This window comes from Manis javanica, chromosome 9 (genome assembly GCF_040802235.1).
Source record: "Manis javanica isolate MJ-LG chromosome 9, MJ_LKY, whole genome shotgun sequence".
Taxonomy (NCBI): domain Eukaryota; kingdom Metazoa; phylum Chordata; class Mammalia; order Pholidota; family Manidae; genus Manis; species Manis javanica.
The window spans coordinates 1,851,351-1,873,780 of NC_133164.1; the positions used below are offsets into that span (position 1 = coordinate 1,851,351).

At 49.0% G+C, this 22,430-nt stretch overlaps 1 protein-coding gene across 11 annotated transcripts in view; it reads right to left on the reverse strand.

The window, feature by feature from the left end:
• ARHGEF7 (Rho guanine nucleotide exchange factor 7) overlaps window positions 1-22,430 on the reverse strand; it is a 126,647-nt gene that overhangs the window by 17,245 nt on the left and 86,972 nt on the right. For all 11 annotated transcript variants that reach the window (XR_012120961.1, XM_037024783.2, XM_037024781.2 and 8 more), the window contains 11 exons: window positions 20,780-20,874; window positions 20,462-20,557; window positions 17,951-18,073; window positions 11,733-11,871; window positions 10,936-10,995; window positions 10,131-10,277; window positions 8,032-8,118; window positions 5,732-5,810; window positions 4,135-4,274; window positions 1,944-2,168; window positions 64-157 (listed from right to left, as the gene is read on the reverse strand). Coding sequence is in view for 10 of the 11 variants with exons in the window: in XM_037024783.2 (XP_036880678.1) it covers window positions 64-157; window positions 1,944-2,168; window positions 4,135-4,274; window positions 5,732-5,810; window positions 8,032-8,118; window positions 10,131-10,277; window positions 10,936-10,995; window positions 11,733-11,871; window positions 17,951-18,073; window positions 20,462-20,557; window positions 20,780-20,874 (1,285 nt within the window). In the remaining variant the exon portion in view is untranslated. The remainder of the gene's footprint in view (window positions 1-63; window positions 158-1,943; window positions 2,169-4,134; window positions 4,275-5,731; window positions 5,811-8,031; window positions 8,119-10,130; window positions 10,278-10,935; window positions 10,996-11,732; window positions 11,872-17,950; window positions 18,074-20,461; window positions 20,558-20,779; window positions 20,875-22,430) is intronic.

Below are 22,430 nucleotides of genomic sequence, written 5' to 3' on the forward strand. Positions count from 1 at the left end.
CCCGCCGCCTCCTCGCCCCACGAAACTGCGAGACTGACCGACCGTACCCCAATGCACACTCACTTTTCCTCAGTGCAAACTCCTCCTCTGAAGGCTTCCGCTCAGGTTTGCGCTTAGGTAGCAACTTTTTCATTGTCTTGGGACTCTTACTAAGATCCTAGGGAAAGAAACAGGGGGACATGCTGACACACCCAAAGGCAGTGATTCCCTGGAGAACCAGTGTGGCAGCGATGACAGGGTGAAACTCCAAGTCACACAGCCATGCGGGGCGGCAGCTCCTGGCTTCTCTCACTTTCCTGTAATATCAACAGCACTGGCTCTGACAAAAGCCCTCCTGTTACGTTGATCTGTGACAACATGCGCCAGCGGCAGGCAGGGTCTGAGGCGGGAGGACAGACCGCTGGCCGACACGTGCACTGACCCACATGCTGATTCTGCAGCAGACCCATCGGCTGTAGGCAGCCAGAGATGAGGAAGCTAAGGGTATTTTTAAAGGAAAGGCAAGTAAAGAACAATTCCCTGAGATAAATATTTAAAGCATTAGGGAGAAAAAATGGAAATAAAATCAGCCTACTGGCCTTCAGCACAGATGCACAGAGAAGACACAGCGCTCTCTCTGGCATGTTCACGCTGATCCAGGGCCACGCCCACGATGTGACACCTATCACTTCTCGAACAGAGCTTCTAAACCCTGTGCAGAGATGAAGGTGGAAAACGACAGGACAAAGTCCAGTGGGGGAAGTGAGGTTTCAATTATCATGCATATATTAAAAATTGAAATAAAAAAGGGCTAATTTCTGCATCATTTCAATCCCAGAAGCCATTCGTGAATCTGACAATGAGAAACTAGTGTTCAGAAGGTGACGTGCTATGGGATGATGAGACGGAAAGCACAGAAGGAGCATCACTTGGTTTTTAAAGGTATGTCTCCAGGATCTTTTTGACAAAAATCAAAATTTAAATAGCTCTCAGAAATTCAGTTGCAATCCATTCCCAAGGACATCCAGCTCGTGTTCTACAGCTTCCCAGATTCACAGCGGGCACCCCAGGCCCCAACAGCACAGATGCAGCAGTGCAAGGGTGACGGCCCACACCCACGCCCCGTCCTGACTCTTGGCAGCACGCACCTGCGCCATGCTAGGGAAGACCACCTTTCACTACATGCTTCAGGCACTCCACGTAATACTGGACGGTAGTTACAGAGTGTGAGACCTGTTCTCCAACACGGGGTCCAGCCAAGAACCTGCAGGCAGACCTCCCGAACTGAAAGCCCATGCTCACTGCCCCCTCCCCTTGCTCTGCTCGAACACGGAGCACTCTGAGCCCAGCTTTCCTGCCCAGGAATCAAATCCACCAGTGCACGCCTGTGCAAAACAGGGGCAAAGACACGCACATTCTTCCAGTGACTGCCCATGGTAAAGACATTTCTAGCTTCGGCATGTAACTACCAGCAAGGTATGTCATAAGAAAACAAAATTCGGTAAGAACAAAAAACGTAAAGGACTAATTATGACACATGTAGTACTCTTCTATGTGTTAAAATATTTAGGGCTGCTAGCAAGGCTGCAAGGGAACGGCCCCAGCCAAGGGCACTACCCCAGGCTCACGAGACCCTCGGCCACATAGGCTAAGCGAGCAGCTCAGGGGCGCCTACAGGAAACCTTCTCTCTCCTTGGCCCCCAAGTGGCAGGAGCCAGGCAGGGTCATGGTGAGCTGAAGCCCCTCTGTAAGGGGCAGAGGGTCTGAGGCTGCATGAGCGCCCCACGGGGGTCTTTGCGGGCCTCCCCGGCCCCACAGCAGCAGAAGGGAAGATGAGAACGAATGCAGACCCTTCCCAGCCCTGAAGAACTAATGTGTACTTTCTGTCAGGGCTAGAAATGAGGGCTTCTCCCTGTCTCTGGACTCACTGGCACACAGCCAGAACCCAGCACGCCGGACCTTACCTCCTTGTAGCAGAGAGCCGCTGAGGGCCGCAGGGGTGGGGCGGGCCGCAGGCAGCTCAGGCTCCACGGCTTGGGTGTCTTCGGAGGCTCCAGGGGCCCCCAGCTGATGGTGGTGTGCAGGGCGCCGTGATGGGAGGGGTGTGGCAGCGTATGGTAGGCGGGCGCCAGCGGCACGGGCTTGCTGTCCGCGTGCTTGCTGCTTGGCATCATCGGGTGGGAGGGCAGCTGCCCAGGACAGAGCAAGATGGAACAGTCAGTGTCTGAGGCACCTGGTCCAAGGCCACCAATCCCGCCAACTGGTAAACGCACCCCGTGAGATACCCAGCAGGGTGTTACCACCTCTCTTCAATCCCCGACTCCCAGGCCCCAGCTCTGGGCTGAACACAAGCACCCCCTCTGGCTGCTCTGGCCACAGCCCAGCTCGGAGACCTGACATCTACCACCGCCTTTATTTGCCATAGAGTAACATATGCAGAAGGGCATTACATTTGGAGTAGATGTCAGAATTTTATAAAAGAACAGGCACCCCCTGATTAGGAGAGGGCAATTCTCCCTAGTTACACATAATTATTCACTGCCTGGTAATTGAGGGGTGGGCAAAGCAAGGGCCTGATTCCTGTTTCTGTTTGAAATAACAGTTTTCCCAGGACACAAGGCCCATTCCTGTTGATGGCTGCTTTCACGGTACAAAGTACAGCTGCAACAGAGACCATACATTGCCTGTAAAGCCAAAATATTTGCTTTACAGAAAAATTTTGCCTAACCCTAGGACCAAACAAATTATCTTCAGAAAAAGTCAGCTTTAATCAAAACAAAAGTTATAGAAATCTAGGTATGTCAGGAGGACAGTATTCATGGGTTGTATAATTCAGGAAAACCCAAGAATATTCCCTCCCACTGACAAAAGAGAACGTTAAATAAAGTAAGTAATATTCAAAATTAGTGAACGACCGCCTAGTAGCCAAAACACAGCGGCAGCCCACCAGGGAAACGCTGCTCAGGGCTGGATGCGTGCTGAACGGGAAGGCCTGGCGCTGGCTGAGGCCACAAGGCTCCAGGGCGGAAGTAATGTACTTTCTGCTGCACCCACGTGCCTGTCCCGTGTGCACATGGGTCTTACAACCTGCTACACAACCACTACAATAATTTTCTCAAACTAAATTCACAAAAGGAGAAAACTATGTAAAACATCCCTTTTAGCAGGATGTCATAGTAGCAGTAATTGTTTTTCTCCTTACTTGAAAAGAGGTATACTCTGTGCTGGCTCAGAATATTCTTCAGGCTCGAAATGCCAGATCCCAGAGACAGGACATACCCCAAGGAAAACTCCCTGAGGACGCTCATTTCAAAAGCTGTACGGGAGGAGCAGTGCCTCTCCACACAGTGGGGACTTAACTCCCCGCACAGGGAGGCCCCCCTTGCCTCTGGGTGACAGGAAAAGGAGCCCGAGAGACCAGGGTCCAGATACAGAGCAAAGGTTTACTTGATATGAAATTTTATAAAGTTTTCTATCAGAGTATCAGTCTGACTGAAACAGCATTTCCCGTTTTCTTTATACACAGATAGAAACTACGAAGTAGAAAACATGCTAATAGAGACCATAATTAGGACAAGAGAAAAACCTACCAACTGGGTTTGATAAAGATGACAAATGTTAAAATACATCAACAGCTACACCTTCAGCACAAAACACCAGTAAAGAGAAGTTTTAAACACTGACATTTTGATGATCTACTTGGAAATGTTTAAGTATCTAAAAAGTCAAAGAGCTGGTGAGTTTTTCTAAGTAGAAGGTAAATGGGTCTCTTAAAATCAAAACAGTGAGTAAAAATTGCATTTTAAAGCCTTCAATATGAATCTGGTCCATTTCATCACAGTATTTTCGTTTTGTTTTCTGATGAAACATACAAGCATAGTTAAAACTCCCATAAAAACCCTCTGGGACACCACAGCAGCTCTCGGGGACCCACTCTCAGCAGGCAGACTCCTTGCTGAAAGCCGCCGAACCACGCGAGCAGGTGCAGCTTGGGGCCTCTCAGCAGTGCGTCCCGTGAGGCGGTCGCACAGGGGCACAGGCAGGTAGCTGCACTCTCGGCCCAGATATCGATCACGCCTCAGAGCGCCAGATGACCTGCTGGCGATTCACCCAAAGGCTGAGCCTGCAGCGCGGGCAGAAGTGCAAGGCCCTTACCGTGTGAGATGGCACTGAGTGGGGCTTCACAGTGGGGTTGCCCACAGACGTGACCTTTGTTTGCTTCTGCAGATGGTCCACCCATTCATGGAGGTCCTGCTGGTTGCTGCACGACACTAATATGCGCTCAATCATGCTCCCTAGAAGAGAAACAGGCAGAAATGGGAAAACAGGCAGAAAACACAAACACACACAAACACCAAGAGCACAACGCAGCACTTCACCAGCCACCCTCTGGACAATCACACCGCAGCCGCCCTCCGGATGGTCACACCACAGCCACACCCTCTGGACAGTCACACCACAGCCACCCTCCGGATGGTCACACCACAGCCACACCCTCTGGACAGTCACACCACAGCCACCCTCCGGATGGTCACACCACAGCCACACCCTCTGGACAGTCACACCACAGCCACCCTCTAGGACAGTCACACCGCAGCCGCCCTCCACACAGTCACACCGCAGCCGCCCTCCGGACAGTCACACCGCAGCTGCCCTCTAGGACAGTCACACCGCAGCCGCCCTCTAGGACGTCACACCGCAGCCACCCTCTAGGACAGTCACACCACAGCCACCCTCTAGATGGTCACACCGCAGCTGCCCTCTAGGACAGTCACACTGCAGCCGCCCTCTAGGACACTCACACTACAGCCACCCTCTACGACAGTCACACCCCAGCCGCCCTCTAGGACAGTCACACTGCAGCTGCCCTCTAGGACAGTCACACTGCAGCCACCCTCTAGATGGTCACACCGCAGCCACCCTCCGGACAGTCACACCGCAGCCACCCTCTAGGACGGTCACACCGCAGCCGCCCTCTGAAACAGTCACATCGCAGCGGCCCTCTAGGACAGTCACACTGCAGCCACCCTCTAGATGGTCACACCGCAGCCGCCCTCTAGGACGTCATACCGCAGCCGCCCTCTAGGACAGTCACACTGCAGCCGCCCTCTAGGACACTCACACTGCAGCCGCCCTCTACGACAGTCAGACCGCAGCCGCCCTCTAGGACAGTCACACCGCAGTCGCCCTCTAGGACAGTCACACTGCAGCCACCCTCCGGACAGTCACACCGCAGCCACCCTCTAGGACAGTCACACCGCAGCCACATCGCAGCCACCCTCTAGGACGGTCATACTGCAGCCACCCTCTAGATGGTCACACTGTAGCCACCCTCCGGACAGTCACACCGCAGCCACCCTCTAGGACAGTCACACCGCAGCCACCCTCTGGACGGTCACACCGCAGCCGCCCTCTAGGACAGTCACATTGCAACCACCCTCTAGGACAGTCACACCGCAGCCACCCTCTATAGACAGTCACACCGCAGCCACCCTCTGGACAGTCACACCGCAGCCACCCTCTGAAACAGTCACACTGCAGCCGCCCTCCGGACAGTCACACCGCAGCAGTCCTCTGGGACAGTCACACCACAGCCGCCCTCTGGACAGTCACACCGCAGCCGCCCTCTGGACAGTCACACTGCAGCAGCCCTCTGGGACAGTCACACTGCCGCCGCCCCCGAACAGCCCGCACACAAACAGTGAGCTGCCTCTCCTCATATGACAGCAGCCACAAAGTTAACGCCTATCACCTGATATTTCAAACGCATTTCTATGATTTTCACTGTCATCAAGCTTTGTAATTGTCATTCCTGTTGTCGGTAGCTTTCCCTAAAAAAGACCACCCCACACACAAAAAAAAGAATTAGTACTTTTCTACTAAAGAGAGTACTGTTACAAATACTAAATTACTTTAGAAATGGCAGAGGAACTGTATTTGTAAGCCAAAAAAGCTCTTTGTACCAGATGCACGTGTAATACAAAACTTCTATCTCAAATAAGAAATCACATTATTATAATAAATGCAGCCAGAACAGAGAGCAGCAAACCAGAACAAGAATAGATTTCACCTAATGAGTTCCTCTCAATGTACACACCAGGACACAAAAGCATTACACATTATTAGAAAAAACAGAAAAAACCCCAGCCAGTAGCTATTTTAGATGAATTTACGAAAAGGAAGCACTGATTTGCTTCAAAGAGATGCAGAGGAAGGTCCGCACATGAAAGCAAAGCCAGGGGGAAACGGGAGCAAGGGGAAGTGATCAGCAGGCCAACTCAGCCACCCACCAGCCAACGAGCCACCAGCTGGGCCGAGCGCCGCAGACCCCAGTCCGTCCGCTCTGCAAGCGGAGGACAGGCACAACTGGCACAGGAAGAGCCACGGAGAGGCAGTAGGCAGAAACAGGCTGAGAATGGGCCTCGCCGTCAGCACAGAGCTGAGAGCAAGGCGGCACCCACAACGCACACGGCAGCAGCTCTAGGAAGACGCCCACCGACATCTGGGGCCACGCGGCCGGTGGAGGACTCAGCGCCGCCACACACAGTTCCCAGCAAGGGAAGGGGCGCTCTCCCCCAGGGACGCTGGGCGCTCCTGGCACCTAGCAGGCAGAGACCAAAGGTGCTGGCGAACCCTCCACAGCTCACGGGACCATCTCCTGCCCCCTCCCAGACAAGGCATGGTCCAGGGCATGAGGCCAACAGTGCTCAGGCTGAGAAAGCCTTTCCCTATGGTCAGAAGGGTGGGGAGTGACAGCGCTTGGCACTGTTGTGGTCAGGTGACTGGAAAATCACTGCATAAGACACACTCCCTGCCCGGCTCCGTAATGCACAGAAGTGCACCGACAGCAAACACATGACTGCATCTAACCTGGCACCAGCATGGCTGGCATGGGATTTAATGCTTAACATCCTCCAAAGCCAGAAATGGGTACTGATGCTCTATGTGCCATGGGCCACAGCACTCAGAGCCACCTCCCAAGCATCTGCACAGAGCAGGAAGACAGGGCCCTACTGAGGGCGCAGGGTCCCCGTGGCACATCAATGCCAACATCCAGGCAACCGCGGCATGTGCCCCAGCCTTGACCCAGGGCCTGCACCTGCCCCACAGTGAAGACAGGAAGGGCCCGGCTTCATGCATATCAGGGTCACTCGAAGTGGAAGCTGCCACCCAGGGGAACCCAAGCAGGTGCTACCTCAGCCACAGATGCTCAGAAGCAGGCTTACAAACTAAGAGCATTTTCCTGGGTCTGTTCATACATATTTGCTGTATCGGATCTAAAGCGCTCCTTCTGCATTAACTGATCACGACTCACTGGGTCGCAGGCACACGAGCAGCAGAAGCCTGACCTGGGACTCAATGGTGTTCGCATTGGTCACAACGCTCATGTCTGGGGCAGTGCTAACTGAGAGAAGTGGTGCCTCTGCTGAAGCAGTACCTGGTGATAGGCAAGGGCTTAAGAAAATTGGTGCAAAACACATTCACTCCACAACTTCAGAGAAAAAGCAGTGAAACCTTGCCAGATGCACCTTTGGACACAGGAAGACATGTAAGCCACTTTGTGGCACATTTAACTTAGTGAAGAGAAGCAGAAAGACCTCCCTTGCATTTTCTTCTTAAATCAGCTCCTATCTTCTCCAAATCAGTGCAATGGTTAAACCTGAAAAGGAGACATGGCATTCGCCACTACTCATCGTCCCTTGGAGCGCCACCTGCCCTCCCCACCAAGCCAGTGCCCATCACGGCCATACGGTGCATGAGGAGCGGCAGCAGCAAGGCAGGACTTGAGGCCGTGGCAGGGCGGCGGTGGGGCAGCGGCCACCAGCCCGTGCCCTTCCACGGCTGTTCTGCAGTTCACCTGCTTCCTCCCCGTTCTGCTTAGCAGTAATGCGAGGACGGAAACAGCCGGGAGCTGTGTGTGCACCTTCCAGCATGCAACACTGCACACAACGTATACATAAATACAATGTACTATTTAACATACAACTTCAAGATTGGAAATCATTCTCAGATCCACAATGAACAATAAAATGTAAATTCAAGATGTTTTACCTGATAGATAAAACCACTCATCCTTGGACTGGCAGACAACATTAGCAAAATATTTGGGAAGAGTAGAAGGTATCTTTCATTCTTTTCCTAATGTAAAACAACAAACAAATCCAAATTTTAATAAAACAACATACCTATAGACGTAAGAATATTTACATTAGTCCTTATCAAAAATTATGCTATGCTTATTTCAGTATTTCTACCCAATTTTATTAGCTAAATTAAATGGAAACAAAAATATGATAAATTCTTAAGATTCACAAGATGACCATGTAACATATTTTTAAAAGATTTGGTTAAGGAGTTCACCTATGCCATTAACTCTTTGTAATTAGCCTAAAATTTATTTTTGCAGTTGAAAGTAAATAGAGAAAAAGAACTTACAAGTTTGGTGGGTGAGGTGGGGAGGGGGCAGAGGTAGACCCTTCAAGCTGAAGGGGGGGAGGATGAAATGCTAAAATCAGTTTTGGTCTATGATTCAGCCCTGGCCGCCCCCAAACCCTGACTGGTCAAGTCAGTGCTGTTGCCATCCGATACCCCATACTTTGTCCAGTTTGACTAAAGATTTAAATGCATTATTTATGTATTAAGAAATCATTTACTTCAATAAGGTGAAGTGACCACCTAGAGAGACCACAACTAAAGGACAAAAATCCCCCAGGAACCTCAAAGGAAACAGAGAGAGAGAAGCGCGGCCAGCCCCTGCTCGGCTGCCACCACCCAGGGTGACGAGACGCAAGGGCGCCGTGTCCCCGGCAGGCTCCTGGACCAGCGCACGCAGAGTGACTTGAGAGGTTCTGGATTTTAAAGAAGTCGTGAGAACTGCTTATTGTACTCCCCTCTTAAAGATGCCCATCATATGTGTGGACGGTCCGAGTATGGGCTCTGAGAGGCCCCGCCATGCATAAACTTTTACAGCTGATTACCATCAGCTCAGTCACGATCACAACGCTGAGCCACATTGTGAGGCACACCTACTAAAATCCTGTAGATCTATTATCACAAAGAAGGCGCTCTGGGAAATGTTTCCACAGATTTTTTTTTTTCCCCACAGATTTTTAAATAGTTGAAGAGTACATTATTAAAAACCCTTTCTCAGAAGTTGTGAGGCTTTTTGATCATGGTTTGATATGGTACCCCAAAGGGGGGTTTCATTTAAACATGTCACAGTCAGGAAGGAACACACAACGTGACTGTAAGTTTCAGTTTTCCTACCATCCTAAGAGTTTCATGTTTGAAAATGAGTCACTGGCATATTTTCATCATGTTAATGTTTTGCAAAGATAGAATAAAAACCATAAGGAGGTACTTGCTTAGTGACCCGGTGGCCAGATGACTCATGTGAATAGTGGAACACACACTGAGCAGGGTGTCACAAGGATCTGCTTTCGTCTCTCACAGAGACCAAGCCCTAAGAAAACTGTGAACCCCATAAGCAAATGTTAGTTAGCATACACAACAGAAAAGTGTCACCACCTAAACCCTGGAAAACAGAGTTCCTCGTCAAATGACAGCATGAGCACGACGTTCTGGCCGGGCAGGAACAAATACCCTGGGGCCGGCATTTCCACACTGGGCTCCTAACTAGGAAAAGTTCTGCTGTGAAGTCCTGTCTGGACACCATCTTTCTGCTGATACAAACTGATCAATAACTGATCCTGGCTGGATCGAACCTGGTCAGGTGGGCACCACTCAGCTAAGCCTCACTCACATTCCAGAAGCCACCTTTACATCGGCAATGACGAGAGGTAGATGACAAATCATGATATAAGATAGAAGCCCCAGTCAATGTTGTCATCATTTGACATTCCTTTAAAATCTTGTATTACACGATCATAAAGACATAACACTCTAACGTATTCACAATCTTGACTGTCACTAAAGAATTTAAAAAAGCATATTAGAAGTGAATTATATTTAATACACATTATGCGCAGCTCTTAATTTTTATCCAAAGCAGTTTAATGGTTTCAGGGAAATAGTCTGACACTGGAGTAAGAACACAATCAGTCCAGCGGCCTGTGGCGGGGGGCTCCCCGTATATCTCTCCCAACCATCCCCACACACCCTGCAGGTGGCGCACGCTCGCACTGCAGTACCTCACTTCCTGCACACTGGATCATGACCTGGGACATGTAAACGACGCTGCCCAAGGTCTTGATGTCATCTCCCTCCCAGCTGCGGATGGCTTCCGTCAGAATCTGCAGTTCCAGCTCTTTCCTCTTCCGTACTTCCTGACACTGGGCCTGAGACAGAGAAGCGCTGTTCAGAGACACAGACACACCCAGAATCTCCAAGTCTGGACCATACTGCTTTGCATTTCACTTCTTAAAACAGATAATCTACTGAACAATTTGCTTAATGCACAAATATGGAATCAAGTCAACAAAGACAAAACTCACAACAGTGTAAGAAACACTATTCTAGAAAAAATATAACAGATCTTGCCACTTTCAGAAGAAGACATGGAGACTGGAAAAGGAAAGTATTTTCTGACTGTATACTTGTGCTCTAAGTAGGGGCACAGATTTCAGAAACACAGCAAGACAGAAAGCAGATAAAATCGAACCACCAGTGTTCGATTCACACTGCCACTAAAGACACTGTGTGTGGGGCTTACAAACATGTCCTACACCACATTTAAGTATCTGCAACATCAATTATATGGTGCCTTTTGAAAACTTAAACTGGTTCGCTTTTCTGATATCCACAGTTCAATAAAACATGAGAATTTACCAGCTATGGATAGCTACTATATATTTTTATTTTAGCATAAACCCAAATTATACTTCACAATTTTTTTAATCATCTTAACATTTTTAGGTGATAAACAACTTTTCTACATCCATTTGCCATAATAATGTCTGAGAAGAACACACACAATTATGATGCTTAATCACTTACAGAGAGGGTTTTGAAGGCGGCCATGGATTTCTGAATGTCTTGTCTATCTGGATGATAATCCTTGGGATGAAAGAAACATGATCATGAGTTTTTTCTTAGCCACAATCTGTAGGCTAGTTGAAACTTTTCCAATGCAACCCATAATATGTCCTACTTTTCTCAGCATAAAAGTGCCATTTCTTATTTTTTAAGGGAACCATGGAAGCAGTGGACGTCAGAGAAACAATAATGCGGGACAGCAAAAGCCAACAGCAAGAGTCAGCCTGCTAACACCTGCTGCCCTGCTTGCCCGCAGCCTCTGCAGCTCTGGCCCCAGAGCAGCAGGCATGAGCCTCCACAAGGGAGCCCGGACGGCTGCCCTTCAAAGAAGACAACAGCCAAGACAATAACTTTGAACCCAAATTTCTGCAGGCCTGCAGCCTGTCATTCAAAATGAGATAAACATACATTAATTTAGTGATTGTTATGCCATTATTACTCTACAAGCTGATGTGTTTAACATCTGTAGCTAAATGTTTCTGATATGACACCTGAATGCTATTTAAAAATCAGGTTAACATGTTCTAGTTTCTGGGAATTTTCTATCAGCAGCAGTGGGTGAGAGAGGAGATGAAGGGGCAGATGCTTTTTCTAGAGCTGGGTTAGGAGAAAACACTTAAAATCATTCTGAAAATCCACTGATTTAAAAACCCTTGGTGAACACTTTTTATTGGTTCTGGTTTCTAAGTTAAGTCCTTAATGATAACCTCTGTGACAGTGGCTGACGGATTCCAAGTGACGCCACAGAAAAGCAGTACCTCCATGTGCCTCTCGAGCTCCTTGAGAAGCGTCGGGTATCTATCCAGGCGCATGAACGGTCTGCTGAGGCCGGTGGTCAGCACGAGAATCCCAGGGCTGTGGGCCCCTTTCGTCTCCATGAACTCTCCCAACTCCTCACTGATCAAGCAGCGGCACAGTAAAAGAAGAAGATGCCACTGTTAGAGTTCAGGGAGGAGGACATGCTCTCACCCCCAGCAGCCATCACGGGGACTATGAAACACAGCAGGGTGTCTTAAATATTTCGAAGGCTACTGCTCCCATAGCTGAACATGTGCTGGTTATTTCAAAACACCAAAGGGAGAACCCCCAGCAGGTTCATGTTTTGCTCTCACCATGAACAAAAACAATCGCGCTAAGAGAGAATACACACGGTCTCCCCTGCCATCGCACTTGTGAACAGCCATTTCAGCAAGCCCCTCCCTACAGAAGTGTCCAAACGCGAGCGTACACTCCGAGAGCCTGAACAGATTTCAATTATCTGGGAACCTCATGGTGGCAAGAAATTAAGGAGTAAGACGCTTTGAAACTATGGCGAACTGAGTCAGGGCACCGACCCTCTAGAGGCTCACGGGGACCCCCATGCACCCCTGAACACGGGCTGGGAGAGCAACCGGCAAGGCTTCCTGGTCTTCTGAGCGCCCCGTGCAGCACATGATCAATGTACATCTAGGCTTTCAGACCTCAAGGCATTTCACAGCATCCCATCACTTAATCTTCCTGATACACAAGTAAGCTACCCACATTTGTAGGTGAGGAAACTGAATGTAGTTCAGAAAATTAAAAAGCGTAAAAACAACTTCCGCGTATTTTACTCATCTTTCGCCATCTTCCCTGCTGCTGTTCATCTAACGTCTGTGGCCAGCGACACCCCCCAGAGCTCTCTGCCATCGAGCGGCAGAACCAGGGTTTACCGAGAGCTCCAATTCAACGGTCTGGAATGACCCTGGGAAGGCCAGGGGCACAGCTGTGGGCACCAAGCCATCACCGACCCTTTATGACCCATGTCAGGGAGTGAAATTTCGCACCTCCCCCACTGCAGGGCAGGCAGTGTTTATTAGGGTCCAGCCTAGGCATGGAGTGTGCTTCCCTCAATGGCTGCATGTGCCGTTTGAGACGTGGGGAGCTGGGGGCAGGCAGGCTGGGAGGAGAGACGGCAGCAGCTCAGGTCCCCATGTCACCTACTGGGAAGGACACTATAAATGAAGTCAAAATAAGTATGAAAAGCCTGTGGAACACCTGAGCACATCAGCCTCTGGTGCAGGCCACCTGAACCTGACCCCAGGGACCCAGGCACTGCTCCCCTCCCCCGCTCCTCCCGGCTCCCCAGCTACACCCGGCCCCCCTGGCCAACGCTCTTGGGAACACCAGACACACTGAGGGCTCCTGGTGAAAACCTATACGATATTTGGGCTAAACCATTTAAAACGGCCAGTTCAAAAGTGGTGAATGTGACAGTTTGCTATACTTTCACCTAAAATGGCTACATAGGGGTGTTATAAGAGGTGGTGTCAGTGCCCACCTCCAACCCACCTCCAGCCGATCTCACTTAGATTCTGCAAGGGCATCTAAAGGAGAAAGCAGTTTCCTTAATTAAACCAACTTAGAAATACAAGGTTTCAAATATTAAGTTGAAAACTAACGAATCATCAGGAAACTAGCCTTCCATTTCTTAAACATGGAAGATCCCTAGAGGAAACCACCCCTCTATCGAAATTCGGGTGACCCGGTGAGGTCAGGCTAGCTGCATTTAAAGTCAGACTGCATTCCTAGGCTGCATAAAACACAGTGATAATGTGATTGATAGTACCTGCTCTCTACGTACCTACCTGTAGACATATTTTTTTAATCAACCTTTTAAAATATATATACATACATTTAGGAGACATCAAAATCAAAGCTAATTATAAAAAAAGGAAACATTCACATAATGCTAGTTATAAAAACTAACATTTTCTCATTTCTGTAAGAAGCTTCATAATGCATTCACTCCTGTAAGACAGCCCATCATGGTGCTGCAACTTAAGACATGTTATCCACAGAAGCCATCAGACTACTTCTAGGGGTGAGTGTGAGCAGCCTGCACACCGTTTCACGGGCACACACAACTCAGTATCGGCGTATGTGAGTCTGTGCAAATAAGCGCGGTTTCCCAGGGAGGCCACAGGGCTGGGGTGACTGGAACCGGAGTGCAATGTGATGTTTCAGGACCTCGCTGTGGGTTAGTCTCCTGTTTACCCAGAGGTGGTTATGACGCAAAAGCCGTGAGCATGTCCTAGAGTGCCCTGCACAGTTACACATTTTAGCATCCTTTGCCTTTTCCCATCCCTGGCACCAGTTTCTTCCTACTAAGAGACAGGTGAGTGACTGAAGTGGCTCCAAAACCAACTCTCACCCACTACCAGAGCCGCTCCACCCAGGCAGCAGCGAGAGCTGCAGACCGGAAGACACGTCGGGAAGGAGGTGGGAGGGCCGGGGTCACTCCACTGCCCCAGAGCTCTCTGCTCGCCGGCACAGCAGAGGCTTCTGTTCCTGGTCCCATGACCACCCCTGGGGCTTTCCGACACACATCATTCACTCCTACAGGTGAGGACACCCAGTGAAGGCTCCTGCCACCATCCAAGAAATGATGGACTTGAGCAATTTTTACCAGCATTTCCCTAAGTGTTGAACAACTGATCAAGCCCGGTCCCATAAAAATGAGACTTTATGGCATTGAAAGTATATTTCAACTCCTTTAAATGTAATCTCATACAGGGCCTTTTCTATCATGAGAAAAATGATGGAAAAGTCTATTTAGGTTATTTCTGATATTAGAGGATTATATTTGGAATTTTATAATTGTCATTATGGCAGAGAAAAATTGACAAAACTAAGGAACTCACTTAATGACCAAAAAAGCCCTGTGACTAAAAACGTATGGGAAATTTTTTTTGTGAGAGGGTATCTCTCATATTTATTGATCAAATGGTTGTTAACAACAATAAAATTCTGTATAGGGGACTCAATGCACAATCATTAATCCACCCCAAGCCTAATTCTCAACAGTCTCCAATCTTCTGAAGCATAACGAACAAGTTCTTACATGGTGAACGAATTCTTACATAGTGAATAAGTTCTTACATGGTGAACAGTACAAGGGCAGTCATCACAGAAACTTCCGGTTTTGATCACGCATTATGAACTATAAACAATCAGGTCAATTATGATTATTCGTTTGATTTTTATACTTGATTTATATGTGAATCCCACATTTCTCCCTTATTATTATTATTATTATTTTAATAAAATGCTGAAGTGGTAGGTAGATGCAAGATAAAGGTAGAAAACATAATTTAGTGCTGTAAGAGGGCAAATGTAGATGATCAGGTCTGCGTATGGGAAATTTTTGCAGGCAAAGTAACTTCTTTTAACATTCACATGACAGTCTTGTAATGCCAGAAACAGTTTCTTATACACAGTTAAAGAAACAGACCATTGTCTCATTTTTCAGCTTTTTAAAATTTAGTACCATAATAAAACAGAACAGCTGGTTACAGCTATTTTGACAAAACAATGACTCTTTGAGCTTAATTTCTGATGATGCTAGCCATCTCTGTACAGTGTATGTCCCCTGCATTTACTAAAATGACACTGTGGGCTGCAAGAGGAACACAGAATTACCACGTAGCCAAGCAAAAGGGGATAGTTAACTAGCTGGAAAAAACAAAACTCACTTTATAGACTAAATTAAGAAATCCGTAATTCATTCAAAATAGGTACAGCCATGAACTCATGATGTCTGTTATTGTAAGATAATGCAAAAGGCATGCTTCGGTTATGAGCCTACAGAACTGTGGGCGTGGCTGCATTCAAAAGACTCGTACACAGAATTTAAACTAGCAATGAAAGGATTTTAAGATTGCAAATAAGAGTTTCAAACTTCAAAATATTACACTCAAATCAATCCTTTCAAAGTAAATCCAAGTATGAAAACAGATTAGTCTACTGTAAGCATGGCAGCTTTAAAATTTCAACATAGGGAAGTGGGAAAGAAGTTACAAGTTAAGATCCCAGAATACAAAGTGGCGCGTGCTGGCAAAGGCTATCCGCTGACTGCGACCTGCCTCAGTCCCTCCACTGAAGCTTCGGAAGAGGGGTCTGAATTGACAGAGCGGGAACTCGAGCTGCTCAGGGACCTCAGGAGGGCACAAAGGCAGCGCACCCTGCCCCGATGGGCACCTGCCAACTGGAGGGCCTCGTCTCAGCTGGCACAACCAGAGTGTGACCTCAGGACGCCCACCTCCCAGCACGGAGACACACCACGTGGAGGCGGCCCAGAAGGTCCCACTCAGAAACACAGCAGTATCGTCTCCCTGTTATTTTGGAGAAATGCTATAACTACGGTTCAACTATGACACAAACAGTCATTAACAGTACAGAAGAGAGGATAAACAGCACATACACCATTTCCCTTCAAAGTCTTAACAATAAGGTGAGTCTGAACTCGTTTAAATGGCATCGTCAGGACAGATACACACTTCCACTGGAAAGCAAATCAGTCCCTCAAATTGTCCACCCCACTCTCTTCCCATACTTCCAACCCAATCCTAGAGGACAGACACCCCCCTCAAAACATGAGAGGGTGGGAGAGCAACCAGGACAGGCTTACATGCCACCGTCCTATTTGCTGACAGCCTCCCCCATGGCTGCACCGGTAACTCCTGAAGAACTTCCAGAGACACAAATTTAATCCCTGCATGTCACTTCTGTGGGAACTGCATTTAGTCTGTGACTCCCAGGAGTGAGTGACAGAGCACACACCCTGTCTTAGGGAGAGCTGTGCTCCCGGAGCCCGCCCTCCCAGAGAGCCGAGGAGGGCACCCCACGGGAGGGCAGGGCTTGGGGCCTGTTGTTTCCATGGAGAACAACCAAACTGCCCTTCCTCTCCTCGTGGCGTCAGACAGTGGCTTTATTTCAGGACTGGAGATGCTTTAAGCCACGTGAGGGTTCCAGAGCCGGCATCCCTGCAGTAGGCGACCACGCTGAACCCAGGGAACTCCCAGGGTCAGGGCAGGGGGCACAGATGACAGGGCAACAAAGCAATCGGTGTCCACGGGCACCTGCACTGGGGCAGTCCTCACCCCACTGGCGGGTCTCACCACACGCTCACAGCAGCCCTGCACACGTGCACTTTCAGAGAAGGGAGCAGAAACCAGAAGTGAAACCCAAGGCCGGCAGCTGACTGGGCCAGGCCCTCCCTCCACTGCCGCACCCCCAGCCACTCACACGGCTGCTGAACGGCTCGGCCGAGCTTACGAGAGTTTCTAGCTTTTGGGTTGAAATGCTTAGTTTAGAGTAAGTCGAAGTTGCCATGGCAGGCTGCGGAGGGGGGGAATTAGTGGTTAAACAGGTAAAGGGGAGGGAAAAGTCAGTGAAACAAAAAGTTGAAGTGAAACATTTGAATCAAAAGCACAGTGAAATTTGTCTTGATGCTCCTGAAACAAATTTTCATTTATGGTTTTTAAAGTTTTGGACGGTTTTCTAAACAAACCATGAACAATTTTTTAAAAGCTTATTAAGAAGAATGCGTGCCTCTCGGAGAAGAAACAGAGCCCGTGCGAGGCTCCTAGCAGAGCGCCAGCCACCACCCCCACCCCCCCACCCCCCCACCCCCGGTTCCGACCCACCCACTCCTCAGCTGCCCTCCAGGCCTCAGGCCCTGTCCCATCGAACAGCAGGAAACGTGTACGTGCTGTTTCCCATTTTGTTTCAGCTGAATATTATGTTTGGCTATAAAACCCACTCCTAATTTTAAATGGGTCATTTTCTTTTACAGCAAATCTAATTCAGTCTCATGTACTTCCAGTTTACGAACTGAGAGAAATAGGATTCCAGTTGCCCAACTTTAACTGCAGCCACCTTCCAGCACACTTACTAGCTCCTTCCACCCACTATAGGTGGGGCTCTAGGCTCAAGGGAGACTTCAAATGCATCCTTTTCCATTAAAAAAGTGCGAATCAGCATTTCAAAGGCTCCTTACCAGTACCTCCCCCGCACCAACTCTGAGGGTAACTAAGAAAATCACTGTTGAGTAATCAAGCCAACAGAACAGTGAGTCTCACGTGACCTCTGACCGGGACCTCTGACCGGGACCTCCGACTGGAGGGCGCCCCAAGTTGCCACCTCCTTCGGTCACCCAGCGGCTACCTGCACGTACCTGTGCTCCGTGAGAACGTTCACCGCAGACGGGTGATTGGCACAATACGCAAGGTACAAGGTTCTCATTTGCGGCATCAGGTTCAAGAAGCAGCCTCCAACCCGCTGCTGAGCCTCAGGCGACCTGGGGACAAGCGGCAAAGGGAAAGCCTGAAGTTTTACAGACGCAAGGAACACTGCTAAGTAATGAACACAAATCTGAGTCAGAAAAACCTCCACGTGCAGCCCGTCTATGAACACAAGACAGCCCCAGAACCTAAGTGCCCCTGCCACGAGAACGGCAGGGAGGAATCCCTGCCCTGAGAGCCACTCAGCCACGAGGCAGTGAACTCAGCGCACCCTCTCCCTGCACCCAGATGCCAGGACCTGGGCAGAGCTGCAGGCCCACAGGCCCGGCTCTGGGCAGTGGGAAAGAGGCGGCATGAGGGCTTAAAATTCCGCGTCAAACAAGGAGGCTTGGAGCATGTGTTACTTGGATGGCAGGGTTTTGTACTGAGGCAGCATCAAGACAGGCACGTGCAGAAGCCCAAGAGACCCCTTCCCCTCAGGGAAGGCTGAGCACACCCACGGGCCCTGCTCCTTCCCAAACCTGCCCTGGCACCAGTTCGCAGCACACACAGAACAGACTATTGGAACCCGCTCTGGAAGCCGGCAAAAGCAGACAACGAATGGTCATGACTTGGCAGGCAAATCTGACTCCAAGACGGAGGGAGAGCCCCCCGGCTGGGGCCTACACAATCCAGAAGGTCCCGTTTCTGCTTATACCGAAGTTACTCCTATCAAATTGACTCTCCTACAGACAACAAAAAAACTTTGGACAAAATAAGAAACCAACTATGTGAAGACAGCAGGAGATATCAAATGCAGGATGGTTCTAGAGGAAGACTGGCATCCGGAGAAGGAAGGACACACGGCCTGTCTCCGGTTCTCTCCGCTCTGGGGCCCACACTGGCCAAGGCTGTGTTATGTTGGACAGCCAAATCCCAAGAGAAAACCCCAAGGTATATAGGATCAACCCAGCTGCTGGGAAGTCGGGGGGAGCCTAGGAATGAAAGGGTGTCAAACCTGAATGTTTCTGTCCAAATCTCTCAAACCTTTCAGAACATTCATGACAAAAAAGTGAAGGTATGGTTGATAAGGAAAGCTGAAGTCTCAAACATGCCATCCCACCTTGGGAAATTCAACACCTGACACCACACACTGGAACCTTGAGGGAGCTGGCCAAGATCACATCTAAGTCACACCAAATGCAGGGGTGACACAGGGTGGGTGCCTGAGGCGCGGGACGGTAAGCTGTGGCTCTCCCTCTCTGGACACCAGCTCCTAGCCTGAGCGCCTGCAGTGAGGTGGCATCTGCCCCATTTCACAGGGCTGGCAGGGGGCCCAGAGGGGCTGCAAAAGGTACTACATAAATATTTACTGAGCCCACTGTTATCTGCAGCCCAGAGGACAAAGACCCCAAACTGTGGGCAAATGACTGTCATTCATTCACCAGAAGGGAAGCAGTCATTCTCACAGTACTCTTCTCGTCCTGGTCATGTGAGGAACGTGCTTTATGCAAGCCAAACGTGCTGTGAACAGACAAATAACGTGAATTTGTTTAAAAGCCAGTATTTACTCTGGCCTTCAGCTTTGCCCCGCCTCCCACTGTGAAATGCCTTAAAACCTGGGAGCTAACATTACGGGCCAAACCTACTTTCTGCACAGCAAACTGCTACCTGGCCGCACAGAGGACAGGCCAACCCACCACATCCAAGACTGAGAAAGACACACGTTTAAAGCTGGAAGGGAAACCAGAGACCACCCAGACTCCAAGAGAAAATATGTCTTTATCAAAATGAAGATAATTTAAAAATAATATGTGACTTTCCTTTGTCAAGTCCACAAGTAAAACATCAGGTTATCACCTGTGGGGCTCACCTAAAGACTCTACACGCACTGGGACTTTAAGTCATCCAATACTGAGCAGGCACCTAATAAATATTATTTAATGTCTGATGTTAAGAACATAAACTAGTCCCACAGAAAAAAATAAAGCTGCTGGCCTATCACCCAGAGCATACACCCCTCTCCCCCAAATTCTGGGAAAAGCAAAACCAAATGGGTAACACATCACGTCATAAATGTCATGTCTTACAGTTCCTGAGCTTCCTGCTGGCCAGGACCATGGCCCCCGAGGGAACGTGAGCCAGGGCGCCCAGCGAGCCAAGCCATCGGCACCTCCAGGCTTTTTCACGTGGCATCCCCTTCCTCCCCTGCCCCCAACACCTTATGAAGCACCACTCATGTGAAGCCATTCTCCTTCTCTGAATAGTCAGCAGATCCCCCTCAAAGATCCCTACTATAAAACTGGGTAGTCTAAAACACACTTTACAAGTTGATATACCCAAAAGTTTCGAAATAACCTAGTTTCCATCTTTAGAAATGTAAGTTCTAAAATTACATCAAAGTTGATACTTTAAATACCAGTTATACCCATCTGAATTGCGTAAATTTTTAGCATCTTACTTACTTGGTACATTCTTCTAAAGACTGTACAAGCATTTGCTGGAAAGAACATATTTCTTCTAGATTTCCCATTAAATATGAAGTGTTCGCCGAACTTAACCTAGAGCCAAGAAAATCACAGTGAAAGGAGGGGGGCAGCTTCCTCTCCTCCCGCACCCCAATGCCCTGTTGAAGCCCACGCCTAACAGACCAGTTGCTTATGTCTACGGCAGACTGGGACCCTGAGCTGTGGACCAGGGTCTCACCTTGGCGTCTCTGAAACGGCGTGGGAAGAGCCCGAGGTGACTACTCTGTAGTCGGCACCATTTCTCATCTTACTTACTTTTCACTGGTCTGCAATGGCCGTAGGTAGGTTGAAAGCACAGCCTGAAGTTCTTTAGAATATTCATTTTCTGTTTCCAAAATATTCTGTAGCACCTACAATAAGTGACGAGTCAGTATTACTTGGTGTTCAGATGTTCATAAGCTTTGGAAAGTGCATCGCGCTCTTCCCACCGCTGCTTCTGCGTAACTGGTGTGTGCATGCTCGGTATCGTCACTCCCCTCTGCCCGACAACAGCTCACTCCACGCACTGAATCACTACCAAGGCCACACAGCCAAGCACACCTGCGGCAGCTACACCCAGGTGAGGGCTCCACCATCAGGCAGGCCATGCCTGTCCATGCAGGTAAGAAGGAACCACCGATAACCACATCAGCATGGACAACGGATTAATCTCTCTGCACTGTCATGCAAAAGCAGCCACCATGGAAAGGACACCCTGCACATTCCACTTACAGTAAATCCAAGAACAGGTGGCGCTAATCTGGCGGCAGAAATCAAGGGGATAACAGTGGGCAAAGCGGCGTGAGATGCATACCTGGGCAGTGGACATGTTCTGCCCGGGCGTGGGTAGCTGTTACAGACATACTTCGTTGTCAAAGCCCACTGAGCTATACCCTTAAAATCTACATATTTTGGCATATGTAAAGTATAGTTCAACTAAAACACGAAGCTTACTCATCGCACCTAGCAAACCTACATCCATTTCTGGGAACCACAGACCTTCACTGAGAATATGGACTACAGTCTCAGACAATCCTACACATAATCAGAATTAGAGGTCCACCCATGTACCACAACCTTTAAATAGCCATACTTTATTTAAAGACAGCAGAAAAATTATAAACCAACTATAAAATGTCTCCTGATAACCTCTATTGGCAAATTTAGCCCCCATCAGTTTGCAAGTCCTAAACACTGAGATAAAGATGGAGGACAAACAGCTGACTAACACAGGAGCCTCTTCCCACGAGTAATCCCGAGCAAAGGCTCCTCGCAGGGGCAGGCAGAAGGCACGGGATGGAGGGTGCAGGCCTCTAGAGCCCGGGCGCAGGGCAGGCAGGCAGCACAGCCAGCACGGAGTCCCCGCACGGAGCAAGGCGCTCTACACGCAGTGCCCAGTCCCCGCCAAAGCCTGTTCGTCTACAGAGGAAAAGACTCAAGTGTCGAGAGGTTAAGGGTTATCCAGAAGCAGAGAGCTAGTGAGCAGCAGGCCTAACACTGCACTGCCCTCTCAGCTACCAGAGGACGGGACATAAGAAAGTGAAATCCTCCCCTCAGCTTCCCCACCCCACTTGCTAGAGAGCTGGTACCTTCTTAAACAGAAAACCACATTACATGCACTTCCTGAGCAAATACTACACTAAGATGAGTTATTTGTCCACCAAAACAACTCATCCTAAATTAACCATGTGAAAGAAACTGTACAGAATAAAGACATCAACTTGCTGTCTTTCCCCAATTTTTGATAATCAAAATTTATACTTAAACATTTAAGAGAAAAGCAGTCAACTGAGCCACATTTAGACTTCAACATTCAGAAACGCAGAGCGGACTACTCTGCTCACTGTCTTCTGTGTCCTGGGGAGAGCACAGTCACTCACGAGCAGTGCAAGCCCGCTGACGTAGCTCACGGCGCAGGACCAAAGAG